Below are 21,594 nucleotides of genomic sequence, written 5' to 3'. Positions count from 1 at the left end.
TTTCCAAGCAGGGTTAGTTAAAAGAAAAAAAATTGACTTTTGACTTTGATTAACTTTCACTTATATTTTAAATTAGATCATATAATTTTAAAATTTAAATGCAGTTTAATTGTTGAATTATTATATTATAAAATATTATGATTTTAAATATTTTTTAAGGATTAAAAATATTAATTTTGAAACAATAAGACCAAAGAGTAATTAAAAAAGTTTTTTTTTAACCCTGTTAAATAAATTACTTCGTGAATTTCATAAAAGATTGAATTACAAGAAGGAAACATTGTTAAAACTGTCAGGCAAATGATTATAAATGAACAAAAAGGATTATAATTACAAGTTCTGCATCCTTGTTCAAATTTTGCCTTATTGCAGCCTCATCCTCTTCTTTGAACTGTGAGGTGATTGATTTTCTGATTTACATGGATTATTATTGTCTTTAGTCTTTTTTCTGTTCACGAACTCCGAAAAGGATGGAATGGCCAGCAACTCAGCACTCAAAGAGGCATTTTGTGTTTTTGATTGAGAAATGCACATCGTTGTTTCAGATCCAACATTGCTATGGAGTTCTGGATCAGTATACTTTATTGGCTTTTTCTCCAACAATCGCGATGGTTTCTCAGGATGTTCTTCCTTAGGCATGGTGTTCTCAGGACGGGCAGGGGTACTGCTCAGCAGCCGATTAGTTAACTCCGAGGAATTTGTCATTTTTATCCACCTCAGTGTACTCGCAACCTGTGAATAATAGAATGTTTTCCCACTCTTCCCATACTTCTTGTAGCACTCGTTTTCAAAGAAGGCAGCTGATGCTTCCAATTCAATGCTGCCAAGGAGAATTTAAACATATCAAAAGCTACCTTCTTTATCTTATTTCTCCTCAAAATAGGGCTCACGATGTATTGATTGAGCTCTGGGTTAAAATTAATTGTCCACCAATCAAATGATGCACTCTATGCAAGGTGCAAATAGGAATGCCAGTATACCTCAAGTTGCCAAGCCGTTGCTGAGCCTCCTTCAGAGCATTTAAAAATCTTTGTTTGCTCGATTCTCTCACCATTTCGGATATAGCATTCTTGTCAAGTTTATTGACCTGTTAATGAATTAAAATTAAGCATCTGTGCAGGGAAAATAAGTTCCAAGTGGGTTATCTATAGAAATGGTGGCTTGTGAACGTGAGAACTGACAACAAACACGCCTATTGTTCTTGATCAAACTGAAATGCAAAGGAAAAATGTTGAATATGTGACAATGCAATCAAATCAACATTCATTATTGCCAGGAAAGCATATTGAACATCCATTTTAGATGTTTTTGCTAATTCACAATATCAATTAAGATGTCAATTTCCTCAAAAAAGGAACTACCATCTATTAGGATGCTTCCTAAGTAGCATTTTTCCTTGTCACTTATGCTCAAGGAAAAGAAATGAGGTTAATCTTCATAGAACAAAGGAGAAGGGAGGTGAGAGGATACCTGTTTATCAGAGCTTTTATTCCGATAATAATTTTCTTCTGCACGCTGCAAGAACTCAATCTTGTCATTTACGCCTGATTTTCTTGACAACTTAGATTTGGCTAGGCTCTTCACAACCTCAGTACCATCTGACAGTTGAAAAACATAAAAATGAGAAGATAAACAAGGCACTTCAGAGTTTCCAACCCATCTCAACACCCCCCCATGGAGAAATTCCCAAAATAGATACAAAGGAAACTTTTTTAAGAATGATTCACCATCTGAATCAGATATATCTTCCTCAGAAGTGCCTGCTTCATCATCACGATTCCAGAATTCAGAGAATTGTTCTCCATGAGTCACATCTGCAGAGCTGAAAAATAACACAAATGAATCAGGTCACAAGACAGAAAATAACCCCACAGATGAATGCCAAGTCAATGCAAATATACAAAACCAAAATATTACTAAATTATTAGTTGGAAAATGGAGCAAATGGCATGTGGGATGTGCCCGTCAAAGGCAAGATCGAAAAATTTAATGTTAAAAATAGCTTTAAAATAAAAGGTAAGAATGAATGGTTTTGTTAACCTTTGCTAATATTCACTAGGAATCTCAATTAGTAAAATAAAAAGCCAACAATCCATTCGGTATCTTCAAAAGAAATCAAGGAAATCTTGTAGCATGAAAAAAAACAGCAACCGTATGATAATTTTCAAGAAATCTAATAGCAGAAGTGATTGCATTTTTAAGTATAGCTACTTTTAGGATCTAAAGTGAAAGATTTTGACATTCCAGATAATTATGAAGGCAGATACGCAGCAGGTCTCTTTTGTGGGTGTACCCAACTTCTTAGATACCTAATCATTTCAATTTCAATTTTAATTTTAATTTTTTACTTAACATAGGCTCCTGAATAAATAATGTTCCAGAATATTACTCTGTGGAGAAGAAAAATACCTGTTTATAAAAATTCGAGAAATGCCATTTCCCCGATGAGAAGTGCAAATTATTGAGATCTCCTCCAAATACTTGGCAACTAAGTTTGGATGCTTGCAAGCATCGCAAGATTTTTTACATAGTGATGCAGGCACCTGTTTTGGCCAGTGATAATAAGTAGTCTCACATGAGTTTTGGTAAAGAAAAGCAACAGAGCATTCACAAATAAAAAGTTTCTGTTTACGTTACCTGTTCTCCGAAACTTTCAAGAATCTTTTTCCTGCGGCACCCAGAACCCTCACAATACTCAACCATCTGAATGTTGTATGCATTTCACATGAAGCATCAGTTGCAAAGGAGATTCACATACTGCAAAAGAATTGAAAGTCACCTGATTGAAGTCAGAGATGGATTTTTTTGACAACCCATCCTGTGAACTTGAGGATTCTGACTTTTTGCTCCCAGAACTTCTTAGAATAAATTCCTGCCACATAGTCCTAAATGATCATGGAATATACTCCTATAGGTTGAGCCAAGCAACTCATAACAAATGAAAAACAAATAAATCAAGATAGAAGTGGTAAAGCTGATGACCATACCATTTTCTTGCGATCATCAACTCCATAGTACAACAGACTTCTACAGGGCAATTGATCACGACCAGCTCTACCTGACTCCTGATAGAAAGCTTCCATTGACTTTGGAACATTAAAGTGACAAACTATTCTGACATCCTTTCTATCTATACCCTAGAAAATAGTTTTCAGTCCGTTAGTGGCATATATATCAAGACTCCAGTCCAGAGTTCATTGAAATCATTAGCATTTAGCTACATACCATCCTGAAAGAATGATTTGCTCACTTACTGATCAGTCACCAGAACAGCTCCAAGCGGAAAAATAATATGAAAACAAACAAAATCATCACAATCTAGTGTAATAGGATAAAACAAAAGAAAATGAGTAAAGTACTTGATAGAAAACTTATTTTCCTTCAAATGATTACAAAATTCGCCACTCACATCAAATTCACCATTTTCTAAAACAAATCCAGATATCTAAATTGATGCATCAATTAGTACATTTCTGAAAAGAAAAAATTTTGAGAGAATATATATCACTCAAAACCCAGGACACCACACATGAAAGCCATAAAATTATGGAGTTGATCATACCCAAAAGCCACTGTGGCAACAACAACTTGTATTTTAGAAGACATCCAATCATCTAAAACAGAGCTTCGCAATTTATTATTCAACCCTGCATGGTAAGCTGAAAAAATTTCACCAGGGTTATTAAGAAACATATGTACTGACACTAGCTGGATCCAGGGGTAACAGGAAAAAAAGATTGAAAGATGTATATAGTTACCAGCACATGAAATGCCATTTTTGGAAAGATGGGCAGACAAGCCATCACAAGTTGTTCGCTCAAGGCAGTAAATAATTGCACAGACATCCCCACTAGATTTTAGTACAGAGGACAAATCAACATAGGCATCATCCAGAAGATCCTTATATCTAACTGCATTATTGAGAAACCCAATTAGAAGTATACAGTTGTATGCAGGCAACGTATCTAACTTCAAAATAAATGCTTCAGACCAACAAAGTGATAGTGAGCAGTGGTAATTATCAGTCTGCCTTCCCAATGTTTTCTTTCTTTCTTCTTTTGCTTGTTCTACCATTTACCTTTCTCTCTAGTCTCTAGTGGTCCTTTTTCAGTCAAAAGTAATCCATATTTGGCAAATTCTACTCTGACCTTTTAGTAAGACAAAATCCCATTCACAGACAAAACCATGAAATCCTATAATCCTATTTAGTTGGACATAGCTCATGTAACATGGTTATCTTTCTTCTAACATCTCAATAATTTTTCAACATCTTATCTTTTGTCATCAATTGTTTTACACATTATATTATGAATCAATGCCTGATTGAGTTTATTAAGATGTCTAGTACACACGCATTGTACACCAGCAATGATACACCAATATGGAAGGTTAAGCATGATGAAGTTTTAGGAGATAAGACAGTGGGAGGCAAAACTAGGATGGCAGGGTCAGAAGTAGTGAGAAAGCATTTAGCAGCTGTAGATCTCTCTGAAGATGTACTGCTAAATCAAGTAGAGTGAAAGGAAAGAATCCATATAGCCGAATTTCAGGTTAAGGTGTAGTTGGGTTGAGCATTTGCTGCCGTTTTAAAATATAGTTCATAAGTATGCATATGTGCACAAACTAGAGATAATTCAGTTGGTTCTTTAACCTGTTTTCTCCATATGAATTATTTGGTTCTCATTCATTGGTTGGAATTGCAATTACTGATATATTCATAGGATAGTCTAGCTGCAAGTTTCTACAAATTTTCCATTTATTTTAGCAACCTTTGTTGTAAATTTCAATGCTAATTTCACATTTTCAATATACAAGGATAGATCAGATAAAAGAATGTAAAAGTGGTATCAATGAAAAATTTTGATAACTTCCACAATTTAAAACATTTTTAAAATAGTAAGGTGGATTTTCTAAAGCAAGCAACTGCAAGATCATTATCTAATTTTTCAACTCGAATTTTTTTAAAAAATTTGACAGTTGATTCCAAAAATTATTTTCTGAAATAAATGAGAAGGACCTACCTTCATAATAGATATTTGAACGATTAAAGGAAGATTTCAGAACCAAGGGGTCTTGCAAGCATAAGGACTGTATTACATCCTTCTGAACACTGGAAATAAGATGAAAAGCTAAAGAATTACTATTGCTCCTTGAGATAGTATTACTGTTTCTTCTAAAATATGAATAACCAGACTCAGTAAGGCCCTCACTTAGGAACAGCTGTAGCGGTCAAAGCCAGTATTGGTACATCAGGAAGGCAATTCCTCAAAGATGAAAGTTTACGATAGCTAGGCCTGTTTCAGAAAAATTAGTTACATCATAGAATTCAATAATAATTTAAAAAAACTAGAAAAAAACAATTTCAAGAATACATAAAATTTAGTAAGAGTATTAATTCAAAAGGCAAAAACTCTGATTTTCACTCTATCAACAATATTAACACGTGTAGGATACAACGAAAAAAAATTCTAACCATATTTGATAGTACTGGAGCATTGTTTTGTGGGGGTTGTGAGTGTGTGTGTGTGTGTGTGTGTGTGTGTGTGTGTGCATGTGTATCCGTACAAAAACAACTGAAGACTGACATGGATGCCCAGCAGAAACATTTAAATAGCAACACAACGAGTCTCGCTTAAAAGATTGGAGCAACCACAAACCTGAAATCATGGCCCCATGTTGAGATGCAATGTGCCTGAAACAAAATTAAGAGAGAAAGAGGCAAAAAGGAACAAAATAATATAGAAAAGAACCTGTATGTCCTTTTGAAGAGTGAAGACAACTAGGAGTTCAGCCTTTATTAAAACATAGAAAATATAATTTCACACCTCATCTATGGCAATGAGATTCAAGAACCCTCTAGTATGAATCCTCGTTAACTTAGACATAAATCCTGGTGTTGCAATCAATTCTGGAGTGACATACAGCAACCTTGGGGATGGTTTTCCAGAATCCAGGTCTTCATGAATCTTAAAAATAATAAGTTAATTAATTAATTAATATGCCCATTGTTTAGAAATATAATTACATATTTTCAAGTTTACAAGTCCTAGACAGGGTAAAGTTCATGATAATCATTGCAAAGAAAGAAAATAAAGAATGGGACTAGAGTGAAAAAATTGCATCAACTGCAGACAATACTTATTACCCATTAACATTCACAAAATAAGACATTACGTGTGAATGACACATTCTATTTAGAATGCAGAAGTTTTTAAGATACTCAAAAACAGTCGCTAAGCAAATTAACCATGAGATCATATCAGGAACTCTAATAACTCACTTTACTTTTGACATTTGATGTTTGGGTTGAGGAGAGAAATTCAGCAGCAATTCCTTTCTCTTTCAATGCCATCACCTGGTTTTCCTAATTTAAAAGAAGGAAAAATAAATTAAAAAAAAATCTTATAACATCCAGAAGGAGAAAAAAATAAATAAATAAATAAACGAAGACATGGAAGAAAGTTACTGTGTGCTACTTACCATCAAGGCTGCAAAACAGAAATGGAGAAATGCAAGAGGAAGTTAGAGCTGAGTGGGGAAAAAAAAGAAAGAGACAGACAGACAGACAAAAGAAGAAGAAGAAAAAAAAAAAAAAAAAAAAAAACCTATTAAGGGAGAAACAACAAGCACAATCCCCGGTTTTGCAAGTGCAGGAATCTGATAACACATTGACTTGCCTCCTCCAGTCGGCATCAAACAAAAGCAATCTCTCCCTTTGACAAAAAATAATCAACCAAATAAAAATTCACTTGATAAAATAAAGAGTAATAATGATCTTCAGATCACTGAAATAATGTATTTTTAAAGTACCTGATAAGACAGCTTGAATAGCTTCCAATTGCTTGCCTCTAAAATCAGAAAAACCAAAATGCCATCTCAAAAGCTTCACCAATGCTTCCTTTCCGGTGGTCTTCTTCTCATTGCCACATATATTTTGCACTGTCAACGGCGACTTCTTCATCTCTAACTCACTGCCCTGCCTATACATAACGAAACGTCATCGTTGTGAAACAGAACAAAAATCAAAAGGCAATTACGAAAGAAGATAAAATTTTCAATTAGGTAGAATCTTGCCCTTGGAAAGCAAAGCTCCTTCTCTTGCTCCTCCAGGCTCCACTTGTTATTCCTGTGAATTTTTCCGGCCCGGATCGCAGTCGAGATTATGCAGCCTCACAAGTTGCTACCAACGCGAACATTTTGTTTATTTATTTAATTTCACCTTAGCAACGTTGTAGAAAACGTCACCGTATTCTTGTTAGCAATACGACGTCGCATAATGGGGTTACAGTTCGACTCTTGAGGCCGTGGTCCGCTCCAATTGCTTGTAAGCATCTAACTTGGTACTCCTTGTTTTACATCAAAATTTTATATGAAAATTAAAAAAATATAATTATATGTTTTTATTTTCCTATAATTTTTGATATAAAACACTTGTGATAATTTTAATCGTTGTTATTTTGGAGGTTATTGACTGTAGTTTCGCCGGAGATGGTTTTCTCGTGGGTGGGTGAGCCTTCTTCTGGGGAGCAGAAGGATTGCTTAAACAAGTAAATGGAATACAATTAAACACTCAATTTTCATCTGCCATAACAGGAAATTGAGACCATTTCTCAATTTATCACTTAGTTTTGTTCATTTAAAATAAATATTAGTTAAAATTTATTTAAAAATAAATTTTAATACTTGATATGATATAAAATCTATATAAAATTTAATTAAATTTTATATAATTTATATTTATTTTTTGTCTGTAAACTATTATTTATTATTTTATTTCAATAATATAATTTAATATTTATATTTTATACTTATTAATTAATTATAATTTTACTTTAAGTGTTAATAAATAATTTTTTTTAGCAATTAATATAATTTTATATTTGATAAAAAAAAAGGTAAAAGACATAGTTTGACCATTAATGAATGGACCAATAGTTTCTTAAAATGTTTTGATCCCAACAAGCCCTCCAAATTTTTAAAAAATCAAATAATTTCTTCAAATTTAAATAATAAATCAAATAAATATTTTTACCATTTTGTAAATAAATATGTCATTTAATTTTAAAAATAGATAAAAAAAATTGAATATAATTTGCCTCTTATATAAATTTAGTCAACATTTGTATAAAAATTTTATAATGCCTAGGATAATCATCAATAATCATGCATATATGATTTACAATATCTCAATAAATATCTGTTACATATTAGTACAAATTAACAATTTATTATTTACTAAATAATTTAATAAGCTTCTCTATAAATTCATCATTTTCATTATATTTTCTGTTGAGAAGTTTTGTTAGCCATTTGGTAAAAAATAACTTTATTAATAGGATATCACATTAATATAGATTTTTTATTATTGTTCTTTAAATTATTTGACATTTATCAATAAAAGAATAAATAAAATATAGAAAATTATATATGCTACATGGGAATTTGTAAAATATAATCATTAAAATTTTTATATTTTAAATATAATAAATGTTTTTAAAATATATATTTAAAATTTTCAAATAATTTTTAGTGAATAATTATATATAATTTTTTAAAAAATAATTCATATTTTTTATAATGTAAAAAAATATTTAATTATAAGATATTTTATTTTAGGGATATATAATATGATAGTATGATGTTTGAATTTGTAAACTTAGGAAAATTTTAAAACTATTAAAAAATGTACCAAAAGAAAAATGGATTTTAATAGATGAGACAAAATTTAAATAATTGAATTTTAAAATATTTAGATAACAATTAATATTTAATATGATAAGTTAATTTTTATATATAAATTAAAAAATAAAGATAAAAAGAGGTATCATATGATAATTTACTAAATATTCACTGGATATTATAAAATATATACGCACAATTGCTAATAAGTATTCATGTACAGTTTTGGCTAAATTTATATTAGAAATAAGTTATAGTTTAATTTTTTTTATATATAATTTTAAAAGTCAAAAATTTATTTAATTTATTTTTAAAATTTTGAAAATTTTATTTAGTTTTTTGTTTGAAATGCTTAATTATATCATAAAATATTTTAAAATTTATGTTATTATTTAACATAACTTTAAGAGAAAAATAAATTTTTATAAAAAATTATATATATATATATATATATATATATATATATATATATATATATATATATATTAATCTATATGTTTTTTTTTATCTGCACTGCATATTTTTTTTCAACTCAACTCAATTAAACTTTTATTCTAAAAATTTGGGGTCGGTTATATGGATTATCTTTCTTCACTCTAAACGATTTTAGATTAATTTGGGGTCAGCTATATAAATTATCTTTCTCAACTCTAAATGATTTTGGGTTAAATATTCATAAATGTGTAATGTTTCTAAGTCATATTGTACTGCTCTTCCCTAGGTTAGTTTAGGTCTACCCCTTCTTTTTCTTTCTATCCTTTAACCTAATGTGCTCTACTAGAGCCTCCGTATGTCTACGCTTCACATGACCAAACCACCTCAATCTCCATTCTCTCAAATTATCTTCAATTGGCATCACTCCTAGGATATATGAATTCTCTTTTTTCACTCTAAACGATTTTGAGTTAAATCATCATAAATGTGTAATGCTTCTAGGTCATATTATATTACTTCCCTTCAAGTTAGTTTAGGTCTACCCCTTTTTTTTTTTTATTATCCTATAATCTAATGTGCTTCACTTGTCTAACTGGAGCCTCCGTATGTATATGCTTCACGTGATAAAATCAGCTTAATCTCCATTCTCTCATACTTATCATATATTTTCTTTAATACTCTCATTATGGATTTTATCTAGTCTAATATGGTTACTCATCTATCTTAACATTCTCATCTTCGCAACTCTTATCTTAGACACATACAACTCCTTCAATGCCCATCACTCACTACCATATAACATGGCCGGTCATATAGTTGTATAGTAAAATTTTCCTTTCAACTTATTGGAAATATTGCGATCACATAAAACTCTCGTGACATGTATCCACTTTAACCATTCGGCTTTAATCCTATGGCTAACATCCTCCTCACATCCTCCGTCTACTTGAAAGGACTTAGTCGAGATATTTAAAGTGATTATTTTGAGGCAGTACCACTCCATCCATACTAACTCATTCCCTATCACCAGTTTGGCTTTCACTGAAATTACAATGCATGTATTTTGTTTTCGTTTTACTTAATTTAAAGCCCTTTGACTTTAAAATATTCCTCCAAAGTTCTAGCTTTCTATTAACTCCTTCTTGCGTCTCATCTATCAAAACTATATTATGCGCAAACATCATGCACTAAGAGATACTCCATTGTATATGTTTCATCAATTCATTTAAAATAATATAAAAAGGTAAGGACTTACTGTTAAACTTTTGTATAATCTAACTGAGATAGTGCCCTGCATATTCTTTTCATTTCTCTTTTTTTCAGGTAAACTTTTTTTTTTTTTCTATGTGCACATCCATATACTTATTTATTGATTTTATTTATGCATAGCATAATATATAATGGATGTCTTATATTAATGCATAGCATAATACTAAAGAGAATATTTAGATGAGTTTGATTATATATATATATATATATATATATATATATATATATATATATTTGATTTAGTGCTCTGTGTTGATAAATTTATTAATCGGTTTGCATACCCATTTTCTGATAGTATGCTTCATTAGATTAGCATAGCTCAAAAGATAACACCGGCAATTTTGTTTCGGTGAAGCTGATTGGGTTGAAATCCAACCTTTAAATAATTCGTAAAATAATATATTTTCTATTTGATATTACATATTTTTGACATAATATTATATAAAAATATACAACGTTAACAATTTTTCATACAAAATTAATAATAATAAATTCTAATAAATGCAATATTTCACTTATTAAAAAAATCACTAAATAAACTCATAATCTCAGTCAACAATGAAAGTCTGTTGATTAATTTTTTTTTTAATCGTTGAAAAAGAAAAAGAAGCGGGATATCATTTATTTTTAAAATGTGGGTTTTTAGATTAAAAAAATCAAGGATTAATAATGATTTATATATATGTATATTTATAAATTATTAATTATATTTTGATTTAATTAAATTTATATTTTATAATATATATATATGTATATTTATAAATTATTAATTATATTTTGATTTAATTAAATTTATATTTTATAATTTACTTCTAAGATTTTTATTTTTAATAAGCAAATTGTCATTATTTTATATCATATTAATAATTTTTACTATTTTCTGACTTCTTTCAATCCCAGTTGCATGGCGATTACAAACGGACCTTCCATCGGAGAAACTACTTAGAACATCCACAGTACCACGTCAAAAAATAACAAACAAATTGAATCTTGACACGTAACAGATTATGCAACGGTCCGATTTTTATGCTACCATAATCTATTTCCCTAACCTCTTCCTACAGGATAGTAACATATTGAATTTTTATGAGTAGGTTTGGAACTGATTTGGATATTATATAACTAGATTTGGGATGAATTTAAATTTAAAAAATAATATTTATGATGAATTTAAATTTATGTTCGACTTTTATATATTGAGTATCTATTGACCGAATCTATATATATAAATATTTAATTAAATATAAAATATATATTTTTTATAATAATATTTATAAATTTTTATATATTTTATTTTATATAAAATAAAATTTAAATATTTTATGAAATTATTAAAATTTAAAATATAAATTATTAATTAAAATAATTTTTTATATAAAATATTATTTAAAATATATAAAATTAAATAAATTTAAATTTTTTTTAAATAATAATAATTAAATTTGAGATGAATTGGATAGTTGAAAATAAATTTTAAATTGATTTGAAACGGTTGAAATTTTAATAATATTAATCGAATTTAGATATAAATAAAATAATTTTCATAGATATCCTGTCCGTTATCATCCCTACTTTTCACTACCGTAAGCACATCCAATCACGACTCTGTTAAAATTATTATTGGTTTATCAGATGTTCAATTTTGCCACTAAATTATTTATGCATCTAATGTCTATGCAAAAAAAAAAAATCACCTCATTTTTAGTTATTAAAATAAAATCAGGAGTGTCCATCAAAGTATTTACAAACAAAGCTAAGATTAATTATTAAATATATAAAAAATATTAAAAAGTAATATTTTATTTTTAAAAATAAATAAATTTTTATTATAATATAAAAAATAAAATTTATATAATTATAAAAGCTAACGTGTATAAGCCGCTGCACTCAATAATTACTCCAAAGCTAATCCCACCTTTTACCTTCCATTTCTCGCAGAGGCTTCGCGCTCGGTCTCTCTCTCTCTCCCTCCCTAATACCACAAGAACCCATGGATTCAAGCTCGACACCACAGTGGGCTAGTCTTCGAAGCGACCTCTTGTTTGTGATCGCTAAGTGCCTCGACACTTGCGTAGACCTACTCCATTTTCGCGCCGTTTGCTACTCATGGCGGGCTTCTATCCCTCTCCCTCCCAAAATTCCATCTCCACACCCTTCTCTCAAGCTCCCCTTCCCTATTTTCACCAATCTACCTTTCAATAGAAACAGCCGCGGCCACTTTGTCCTCACTGAATCCACCATTTACTCCTTCCAACCTCTCACCAGCATCTCAAACACCACTGACACCTGGCTTGTCAAAGCCGAAGAGTTGAAATCTGGCGAGGTGATTCTCAAGGATACACTCTCTCCATTTCCTTCTCTCTGTTTAATGGAGGGGTTTCCTCAAGTTCTGAACTTGTTGGATTATAGAATTTCTGAGATCGGCAATGCTTATGGACTAGAGTTTCTTAAACACGGCAAAACCTCTTTTAATAGAGTACTTACCAAGTCAGATAACATCAAGTCTATTTTTATGAAGAAAGTCGTTGTTTCTTCGAGTTTTTTTAAGATTGGAGATGATGGGCTTGCAGTCATGGCCTTGGATATGGATGGGAATGTGGGTGTGTGGAAAATGGGAGATGAGAAATGGACTAATATCAACGATGCCCGTGAGCGGTCTTATTATGTTGATATCATTTTTTACAACAGAAAATTCTATGCTCTTGATGTTTCTGGATTGACTGTAACAGTTGATCCCAAGAACTTTCAGATTAAAGAAATTGTTCATGGATACCCGAGTTTTGGATTTGGTGCTGATCGTTTTATGTACCTGGTGGAGTCGTTTGATGATTTGTTCCGGGTAGATAAGTACGACTTTCTCGGAGGAGACTCTCCTTATGAACATTCATGCGATTTTGATGTTACCCATCCCATTATTTTCCTGATTTATAGGCTGAACGAGGAGAATCATGAATGGGTTAAGGTGGATGGGTTGGAGGACCGAGTGCTATTTCTTGGCGCTGATAGCTCATTCTCTGTTTTGGCAAACGATTTCCCTGGGTGCAAGAGAAACTGTGTTTATTTCGTTGATGGCTCCTTTCTTGAAGATTATGATGAGCATCCTCCGTATGGGTTTTTTGTTTTCAAGAGTCATGCTGCTATGCGGTTGTCTAAATTTCCTAGCTATTCTAAGATTTTCTATCCACCACCAACTTGGCTCAAGACCAACCCAACTCTGTCTCAGCGTTGAATGTGAGTAATGCTCCAAATTTCTACATATGTAATTCATTTATGACTTATGAGATTCCATGTATTGTTCTACTTTTCAGCTGTTGTTGCCTTGCAATATTCAAGTGTGAGCCTGTAAATATTTATAAATTTCTTGCTTCTTGCAATGTGATTATTTTTCATAATTCATATCTAGATTTCATGTAGATTAGCCATGCCATGTTGGCATGTATATTGGATTGCATAATATTTGGAATTAATTTCACAACATTTTCAAAGCTTTAAATAAAAACTGAATTTGTTTGTATAATGGTACCTTTGATTTTTAATGTTAACCTCAACATTATGATTTTTTCAATCTTTATGTGATTGAGTCATTGAGATTGTTTTAAAATTGCATATGAATGAAAGCTTTTAAAATAATTTCTATATGGACAAGTGTCTATTGGAATAAATTTGTGGACACATCTTAATATTTGAACCATCAAACATTTAATTCATACCTTAGCTTTTCATTCTACTGATTCTTAATTTCTTGTAATGCCACTTATCTCTATGCGTAGTTGAGTAATCACTTCATTCCTGTCAAAGATTTCAAGAGTAAAGTGCAACTAAATATTGATAAGTTGCTAGAAATTCTATCCATTGATGGTCAGTTTTTGTAAAAATACAAGTATCGTATTGAATTGTAGTATTGTTGCTTCGAGGGTTTTAGTGGCCTATGTTCTATGCTGTTGGGACTTAACTTGAACCTTAACATTTTGGTTTATTGTGCCCCATGTTAGCGTCATTGCCAGATTTAGGAGGAGTTGCTTAAATTATTATTCCTTCCATGTGCTCAACAAAATTTTGCATAGTCAGTACATATATATACTCAAAATCAGGAACCCCTGCACAGCAAAAGCAAAGAGGCGAAGCATCAGCACCAACATCTATGTCTCAATCAGCATATAAAGCATAATATACAGTAATAAGCCCGCAGAAAGGCCTGGTATAGGTAGTAGCTAGTGCAGGATCAAGAGTAAGAGTAGTGTCCGGTTTGTCCATACCCAAAAGAGTTTGTATTTTCTTTTGTCTTTCATCAACACTTTTATCTTCTTTTCTTGATTGCTACATTACAATGTTTGCAGATTTCTGAACTTCTACAGAGGCGGAGAGTGGAGACACGCACCTTACCAGATCAATGTTGCAATACTCTGTAACAGGCTTTATTATCCTCCTTTTATGCAAATGTGTCACTGATGACTTAGTTTTTACAGTTTATGTGGGTGCCGTTATCTTTACTCGATACATCGGTTCATGCTTTTGATAAATAACTTTTGCTATATATTTCCCTTGTTCTGCTGTGTGCTTTTTTTTTTTTTTGGAATGCTATTCTGGTGTTGGCTTTTTGAGTTGTTGAAGAGTAGCAGGGACAATGCTTGAAGGAGTGATGCATTTATTATATGAGAAATTATAATTTTAATGACAAATCATATGAGAAAGAGTGTTAAATGAATTCAAAATACATTTATATTATGTTTGGATTAAGGGATTTGAAATTTATTGTTTGAATATTGTAAATGAAAATGAATTTGAATTTGATCCAAATATATCAGCTCTAAATGATTTATAACTTCTAAATTAACCTTAATAGAAATATATTTACACCTATTAGAAAAATTATATTTTTTTATTATAATTTATAATAAATAAATATAAAGCTTATAATAGATAGTTTGATTGATTTTTCATTGCTTATACAATGTATGAATGGAAAGGATCATGTTTATAAAGAAAAAAGAACTATAATTTTAAATTAATGATCAATATTCTAATCATAATATTTTAAAGGTGTTATTTGAAAGTCTAAAAAATAAAAGAATTCATTTTAATTATTTTTTATTAATTTTTATGTTTAGAGATTTTAAAATTGTTAGAATTTAATTTTTAATTAAAAATTAATAATTTTGAAAGAAATAAATTTGACAAGATTTAAAGAAGTTTTATATTAAATACCCAAATCACCCTTATTTAACTTATATTTATTTATTTGTAAATAATAACAAATTATGAAAATAAATGTACACACCTTACTTTTTATCAATTGTTCAAGCAATAGAATTCAAATGATTTCTGTTATTTTAAAAAGTATTTCAAATAAATGATTTTTTTTTTTATAAACTTATTTGAATTGAATTCTATCATAAAAATTATTCAAAAATAGGCATAAAAATTAAGTTGTTAATTATAATTATTTTCTTATTACAAGGTTTTTATATTCTAATAATGAACGCCTTATATTATATTTGGAGGAGAGTTTTCTAAAGATAAGGTATAGTTTTTTTAGTTAATAGATATGTGTGTTTTAATTAAAAGCAATTTTTTTGTTCAAATTTCTAAAACTTTCTTTTTTTTTTTTTATAAATCATTAAATTAATGAATTAAAAATTTTTTAATACCTTAACTTGTTTTTTTTTTTTTTTTTAACTTTCATATACCTTTTAAAAATAGATTAATTATTTAAATAATGTGAATTTAAAAACATTTTATCCAAATAATGTGAATTTTAAATTATTTACTAAAATAATATAGTGTTATGAAAACCGCAAATTGAAAAGGTGATTTCCTGTATATTTATCTGAATAAGAAACGCCCATTGAAATAATATTTTCGTAGCTTTTATCCGTATGAACAGAGCAAAATTGCTCTCAAAATCGCCAGTCAAAATGATAGTTTTGTATGTTATTCCATTACTTACACCGTGTTATCACATTAACAATTGTGTCAATTTTTTATACTAAAATCGTCATTCCATTTGACAGTTTCAAAAGTAAATTACAATTCTCTAGCAATACATTGAAAAATAAATATTTCAAAATGTAAGGAGTTTATTTCCTCTGCTCACACGTGAGTTTTTGTTGCTCATATATTGTTGCTAGCTTTAAAAGCCAGAAATAAGTCTTCATAATTGAAAACTTTCCATTATTTAAGCATCAAGTGCTCTCTCATTCTCTCCTCTCCTTGATTTCTTTCTTTATTTTTTAGGTGCATATTTGTATCTAGCAATTTTTTTCTTTGTATTCAATATAATTTTTCTTATACATATTACATACAGTATTTTCAAATTGTGCTCTTGCTTGAAGTTTCACATTAGAAAGCAAAAATATTGCAATTAAGGTGCATTTTTAACTTTAATGTAAAATGTAATTGTGATAAATTGATGTGATATATTTATTTAATATTTTAATTATGATAATTTTATTAATATGCATGTCAAATTTTGTAATAAATTTAGTGTTACGTATTTGATCTATTGTATTGTGACTTTTTATGCTAATAAGTTTGTGATAATTGGAAAAAAATAAAATAAATATGCTTTTGCTAATATGTTGATGTATTTATAATATATATGATAATTTTTTGTAATTTTATTGATAAAAATGTCAATTTATAAAAAATTTTGCAAAATAAAATTAGGAAGGTAGGAAATTGATATTTTTATTAATATATATTGTGCATGTAAAGCTTTGATAAATTAAAATATATATATAAAATTTCATTAAAATAAGATTTGAAAATTTTAGTGTTATGCATGTAAAATTTTCATTATTTTTTTAAAAATATAAAATTTAATTTAATATATTTAATATTTCATTTTAATTATTAGGATATAAAAATTATAAAAGAAAATTTAATGATAATTTATGTGCTATGTTTATTAAATTTAAATTTACATTGAAGGTTTAATGTGCCATTTGGAGAACAAATTCTTTTTATATCACGTATTTTAAAGTTTTAATAAATTCTGACCCATATTTTAGAAAACGCGAATTGAAATGGCGTTTTCATAAGCTATTTGATATAATTTGAAAGCACTAATTTAACGATAGTTTTGTGTATATTTGACGTTGACACTGACACATTGACTTTGTTGACTTTGCTCGTGGAATTAAATGACTTTGTGAGTGAAATTGCTTCTTAAATTGATAATTTTATGATTCTTAATTAATTACTAAAATTACTTTTTCGGTTAGCGTTTTTATAAGCACACACTATATTTATAAATAATTTTATATTTATATTATTTTAATATAAAATTTTTTAAAAACACTGTATTTAAATAATTAACCCTTTAAATACATTGTTAAAAAAAAAAAAAAATATATATATAAAAATAACAGGAAAATAATCCATCATTAATTCCTTCATAATAGCTTAAAAGTCTATATCCATCAATGTTGACGTCGTTTAACTTAATGTTTTAGTGACTTAAGCATATGATTTACTTAACAGATTTAAAAATTTAATTTTTAGTTAAATAATTATAAATTATTTTTTAAATATTTTTAATAAGAATGTATGATATAATATTTATATTTTTATATAATAATAATAATTTTATATTTATTTGAGGATGTAAAGACATATTTTATTTAATTTTAAATTAAGTTCGATTAATAGACTAGAAGTGAATTAGCTTACAAATTCTATAAATTTGCCTAATGTGTGTGATAACCTCTTCATTTCTCGCTAGGGTTTTCCACTCTCTAACCAGTATACCGCCATGGATTCCCGTTCAAAAAAGAGAAAAAATCTAGCCATGGACGCAAGCTCTCCCCACTGGGCTAGTCTTCAAAGCGACCTCTTGTATAGGATCGCCAAATGCCTTAGCACTAGCGTCGATGTACTCCGCTTTCGCGCCGTTTGCCACTCATGGCGGTCGTCGATCCCTTCTCCTCCCAAAATCCCTTCTCTCAAGCTCCATTTTCCTATCGGCCCCCGTCCATATCTCAATGGCTATTTGTTGCTCATCAAATCCACCGTTTACGCATTCCAATCCCTCACCAACTCTGACAGTTCCTGCGACACTGCCAGAACCTTGCTTATCAAGATTCAAGAGTCAAAATCCGGCAAGATGATTCTCATTGACCCACTTTTTGCATCCCATTCTGAGAATCTAGACACCACTGAGTTCCCTAGGGTTTTGAACTTGCTAGATGATAGAGTCCATGAGATAAGCAAGGCTTATGTGCTTGAGCTTGTTGAGCAAGTGAAAAAAGGTCATGAACTTGAGTAAAGTTGTTACTTCCTCGAGTATAGATAAGATTGATGATGGGTTTACGGTAATGGCGCTGCACTCCTGTTCGAAATTGGGCGTATGGAGAATGGGTACAAGGAATGGAGCGCTATCAATGATAATCGCGAGAGATGCCTTTGTGATGATATCGATGATGATGATGGCGAGGGATCCGGTTATGACGATATTGTTTATCATAATGGGAAATTTTACGTTCTTGATAAAACAGGATTGCTGGTGTCAGTTGATCCTGTTACGCTGGAAATTACTGAATTTTCTTCTGTAACGTGTGGCTCTGGATATGGATGTGGTGGTCTAGTAAAGTCTTATGGAAATCTGTTTCGGATTGATAAGTTCGCGGGTTAATTACCAAAAAGGGGTAATCAAAAATAAAATTTACCAAAATAGGTGATTTTGAAATTAATTACTAAAAATGGGTGAATTGTGATGAAGTGAACGAGATGAATGCAAAATGCTAATTATAGTGGCGTTTTTAAGATCCGGACGCTATTATAAATAGCGTCCGAATGAATAAATTTAAAAGGAAAGCTGGACGCTATTCAAAATAGCGTCGAACTTTCCTTTAAATAATAAAAAATTAATTAAAAAAAAATTTAAAGGTTGTACGCTACTTAGCGTCTAACCTTTTCTTTAAATTTTAATTATTTTATTTTATATTTTAAATAAAATATAAATATTATTTTAATAAATAAAATTATAATATTTAATAATATATATTATATTTTTATTATAAATAATATTTTTAATTTAAAATTAAATTAAAATTTAATAAAATAAAAATTAAAATTAAAAAAATAAATAATTAAAAAATTTAAGAAAAATTGGACGCTACTTATAGTAGCGTTCAATTTTTCTTTAAAATTTTAATTATTTTATTTTATATTTTAAATAAATTAAAAATATTATTTTAATAAATAAAATTATAATATTTAATAATATATATTTTAAATTTTTATTATAAATAATATTTTTAATTTAAAATTAAATTAAAATTTAATAAAATAAAAATTAAAATTAAAAAAATAAATAATTAAAAAATTTAAGAAAAATTGGACGCTACTATAAGCAGCGTCCAATTTTTTTTAGATTTTTAATTATTTTATTTTATATTTTAAATAAATTAAAAATATTATTTTAATAAATAAAATTATAATATTTAATAATATATATTTTAATATTTTTATTATAAATAATATTTTTAATTTAAAATTAAATTAAGATTTAATAAAATAAAAATTAAAATTAAAAAAATAAATAATTAAAAAATTTAAGAAAAATTTCGACGCTACTATAAGTAGCGTCCATTTTTTTTTAGACTTTTAATTATTTTATTTTATATTTTGAATAAATTAAAAATATTATTTTAATAAATAAAATTATAAAATTTAATATTATATATTTTAGATTTTTATTATAAATAATATTTTTAATTTAAAAGTAAATTAAAATTTAATAAAATTAAAATTAAAAAAATAAATAATTAAAAAATTTAAGAAAAATTGGACCCTACTTATAACTAGTGTTCAATTTTTCTTTAGATTTTTAATTATTTTATTTTATATTTTAAATAAATTAAAAATATTATTTTAATAAATAATATTTTATATTTTAATTTTTTTATTTAATTAAAATTTAATTTTAAATAAAAAATAATTTTTTTATAATAAAAATATTATAATATATAATATTAATTATTATAATATTATTTATTAAAATAATATTTATATTTTATTTAAAATATTAAAAAAATTTAAACAAAAGCTGAACGCTACTATAAGTAGCGTCCAGCTTTTTTTTTTTTTTTAAAAATTGAATAGCTTCCGTTTTTAACGTTTTTTTTGAACGTTATTGTTAATAGCGTTTTGGACATTAAAATACTTTTAATATTAGCGTTTTTACGCTCCTGACTTTTCTCATTCTGATCAGATAAATTTTTCACATCACACTCAATTTTAGTAATTTTTGTTTCTTCCACACCCTTGTACGGTCAATTTCCCAAGTTCCGCGCTGATGATTATGATTTTGATTATTCATCCGATTCTGATGAAGAAGATTTTCCCATTCCATTTACTGTGTACAAGCTGGATGAAGAGAAGCGTGACTGGGTTCAGGTGGAAGAATTAGGTGACAGTGTGCTCTTTATTGGTGAGGGTGTTTCGTTCTCTGTTTCGGGAAAAGGTTCTCGTGGGTGCAAGACGAATTGTGTCTATTATATCAATAATTCGTACCTGGAAGAATTTGTTTACCCTGGGTGTGATGCTGGTATCTTCAGCTTGGAGGATGGGGCTTCAGGTGCTTTGTCTGGGTTTCCTAGCTATTTTAGTATTTTCTGGCCTCCTCGAGATTGGCTGAAGTTTCCTCGCCGAATGCGAGTTATCTTCTAACTTTATATCTAACTTGAAAGTGTAATTTTCTTGATATTGACAAATTGGTATTGTGTTGTGACCATGGAAGACTTAACTCCACATGTGAGCATGTAGAGTAATGGCTGTACATAAGTTTGTCTCTTGCAAGTGGATCGTGAATCTCTTTTAGGTGAAGCTTTCTTTACTTATTCGTTCACTTACAAGTGTAGTTTAGGTTCTATGTTATTACTTAAAGAAATGGCTTGATCAGATTTATGCATTTGTCATTTGATTTATTGTAAACATCATATATAGGCTTTTTTTTTAATTTATTTTTTTATTAAGATTGTATTAAATTACATCTCCATTAGTACTTAAGTTTGTTTCATGTGGAATAATTGGCTGTTGGTTTTTAAATCTTTATTTGCTTACTATGGGTCTTTTCTGTTGCTTTAGTTGAGACGATGATTTTCCCATTCCAAATAAGTGGAATGAGGGTTAGCCTTTCCATTCATTTTCATTATATGTACATGTAAATATTATTCATTTTATGTTATATCTACTTGAATAATGTGCCCT

The 21,594-nt window shown here is 28.7% G+C and overlaps 4 protein-coding genes across 6 annotated transcripts; 3 read left to right on the top strand and 1 right to left on the bottom strand.

The window, feature by feature from the left end:
- Positions 1-226: 226 nt before the first annotated feature.
- LOC110642234 (ATP-dependent DNA helicase Q-like 3) lies at positions 227-7,181 on the bottom strand. The gene is made up of 20 exons (XM_058153115.1): positions 7,072-7,181; positions 6,811-6,982; positions 6,606-6,713; positions 6,481-6,488; positions 6,281-6,364; positions 5,826-5,966; positions 5,658-5,692; positions 5,211-5,294; positions 5,022-5,110; positions 3,759-3,911; positions 3,563-3,659; positions 3,226-3,229; positions 2,988-3,137; positions 2,780-2,872; positions 2,638-2,703; positions 2,410-2,543; positions 1,728-1,822; positions 1,471-1,598; positions 981-1,087; positions 227-820 (listed from the first exon to the last, which is right to left on the bottom strand). The coding sequence occupies exons 2-20, from the start codon at positions 6,959-6,961 to the stop codon at positions 364-366; spliced, it is 2,184 nt and encodes a 727-aa protein (XP_058009098.1). The 5' UTR covers positions 6,962-6,982; positions 7,072-7,181; the 3' UTR covers positions 227-363.
- A 5,111-nt stretch (positions 7,182-12,292) lies between these two features.
- On the top strand, positions 12,293-14,934 carry LOC110642210 (F-box protein SKIP23). Of its 3 annotated transcripts, none has more exons than XR_009151268.1 (3): positions 12,293-13,614; positions 14,489-14,627; positions 14,721-14,934. XR_009151268.1 is itself a non-coding variant. In XM_021794166.2 (2 exons), exon 1 carries the CDS (start codon positions 12,374-12,376, stop codon positions 13,610-13,612), a length of 1,239 nt encoding a protein of 412 aa, XP_021649858.2. In that variant the 5' UTR covers positions 12,293-12,373; the 3' UTR covers positions 13,613-13,614; positions 14,721-14,934. The 3 variants fall into 3 exon arrangements, 1 of the variants encoding a protein (XP_021649858.2); XR_002492402.2 differs by having other exon boundaries at positions 14,475-14,627; XM_021794166.2 differs by lacking the exon at positions 14,489-14,627.
- Positions 14,935-18,165: 3,231 nt separating this feature from the next.
- On the top strand, positions 18,166-18,675 carry LOC131183371 (F-box protein SKIP23-like). Its single transcript, XM_058154151.1, has one exon. The coding sequence runs from the start codon at positions 18,173-18,175 to the stop codon at positions 18,647-18,649; it is 477 nt and encodes a 158-aa protein (XP_058010134.1). The 5' UTR covers positions 18,166-18,172; the 3' UTR covers positions 18,650-18,675.
- A 55-nt stretch (positions 18,676-18,730) lies between these two features.
- Positions 18,731-21,099, top strand: LOC110642206 (F-box protein SKIP23-like). Its single transcript, XM_058152133.1, has 2 exons — positions 18,731-19,010; positions 20,597-21,099. Exons 1-2 carry the CDS (start codon positions 18,731-18,733, stop codon positions 21,052-21,054), a joined length of 738 nt encoding a protein of 245 aa, XP_058008116.1. The 3' UTR covers positions 21,055-21,099.
- The last annotated feature ends 495 nt before the right edge of the window (positions 21,100-21,594 follow it).

The sequence above is a fragment of the Hevea brasiliensis genome, chromosome 9, assembly GCF_030052815.1.
Source record: "Hevea brasiliensis isolate MT/VB/25A 57/8 chromosome 9, ASM3005281v1, whole genome shotgun sequence".
Lineage (NCBI taxonomy): Eukaryota > Viridiplantae > Streptophyta > Magnoliopsida > Malpighiales > Euphorbiaceae > Hevea > Hevea brasiliensis.
The sequence above is the reverse complement of the archived record's forward strand: the minus strand, read 5'-3'. Positions and strand labels throughout refer to the sequence as shown.

Coding starts and splice junctions, on each gene's coding strand:
- LOC110642234 (XM_058153115.1), bottom strand. CDS start 6,961: ATGAAGAAGTCGCCGTTGACAGTGCAAAATATATGTGGCAATGAGAAG. Junction 5,693..5,825: donor ATCTCATTGCCATAGATGAG/GTGTGAAATTAT, acceptor ATTTTGTTTCAG/GCACATTGCATCTCAACATG. Junction 5,111..5,210: donor ACCGCTACAGCTGTTCCTAA/GTGAGGGCCTTA, acceptor TCTTATTTCCAG/TGTTCAGAAGGATGTAATAC.
- LOC110642210 (XM_021794166.2), top strand. CDS start 12,374: ATGGATTCAAGCTCGACACCACAGTGGGCTAGTCTTCGAAGCGACCTC.
- LOC131183371 (XM_058154151.1), top strand. CDS start 18,173: ATGGACGCAAGCTCTCCCCACTGGGCTAGTCTTCAAAGCGACCTCTTG.
- LOC110642206 (XM_058152133.1), top strand. CDS start 18,731: ATGGAGAATGGGTACAAGGAATGGAGCGCTATCAATGATAATCGCGAG. Junction 19,011..20,596: donor TCGGATTGATAAGTTCGCGG/GTTAATTACCAA, acceptor CATTCTGATCAG/ATAAATTTTTCACATCACAC.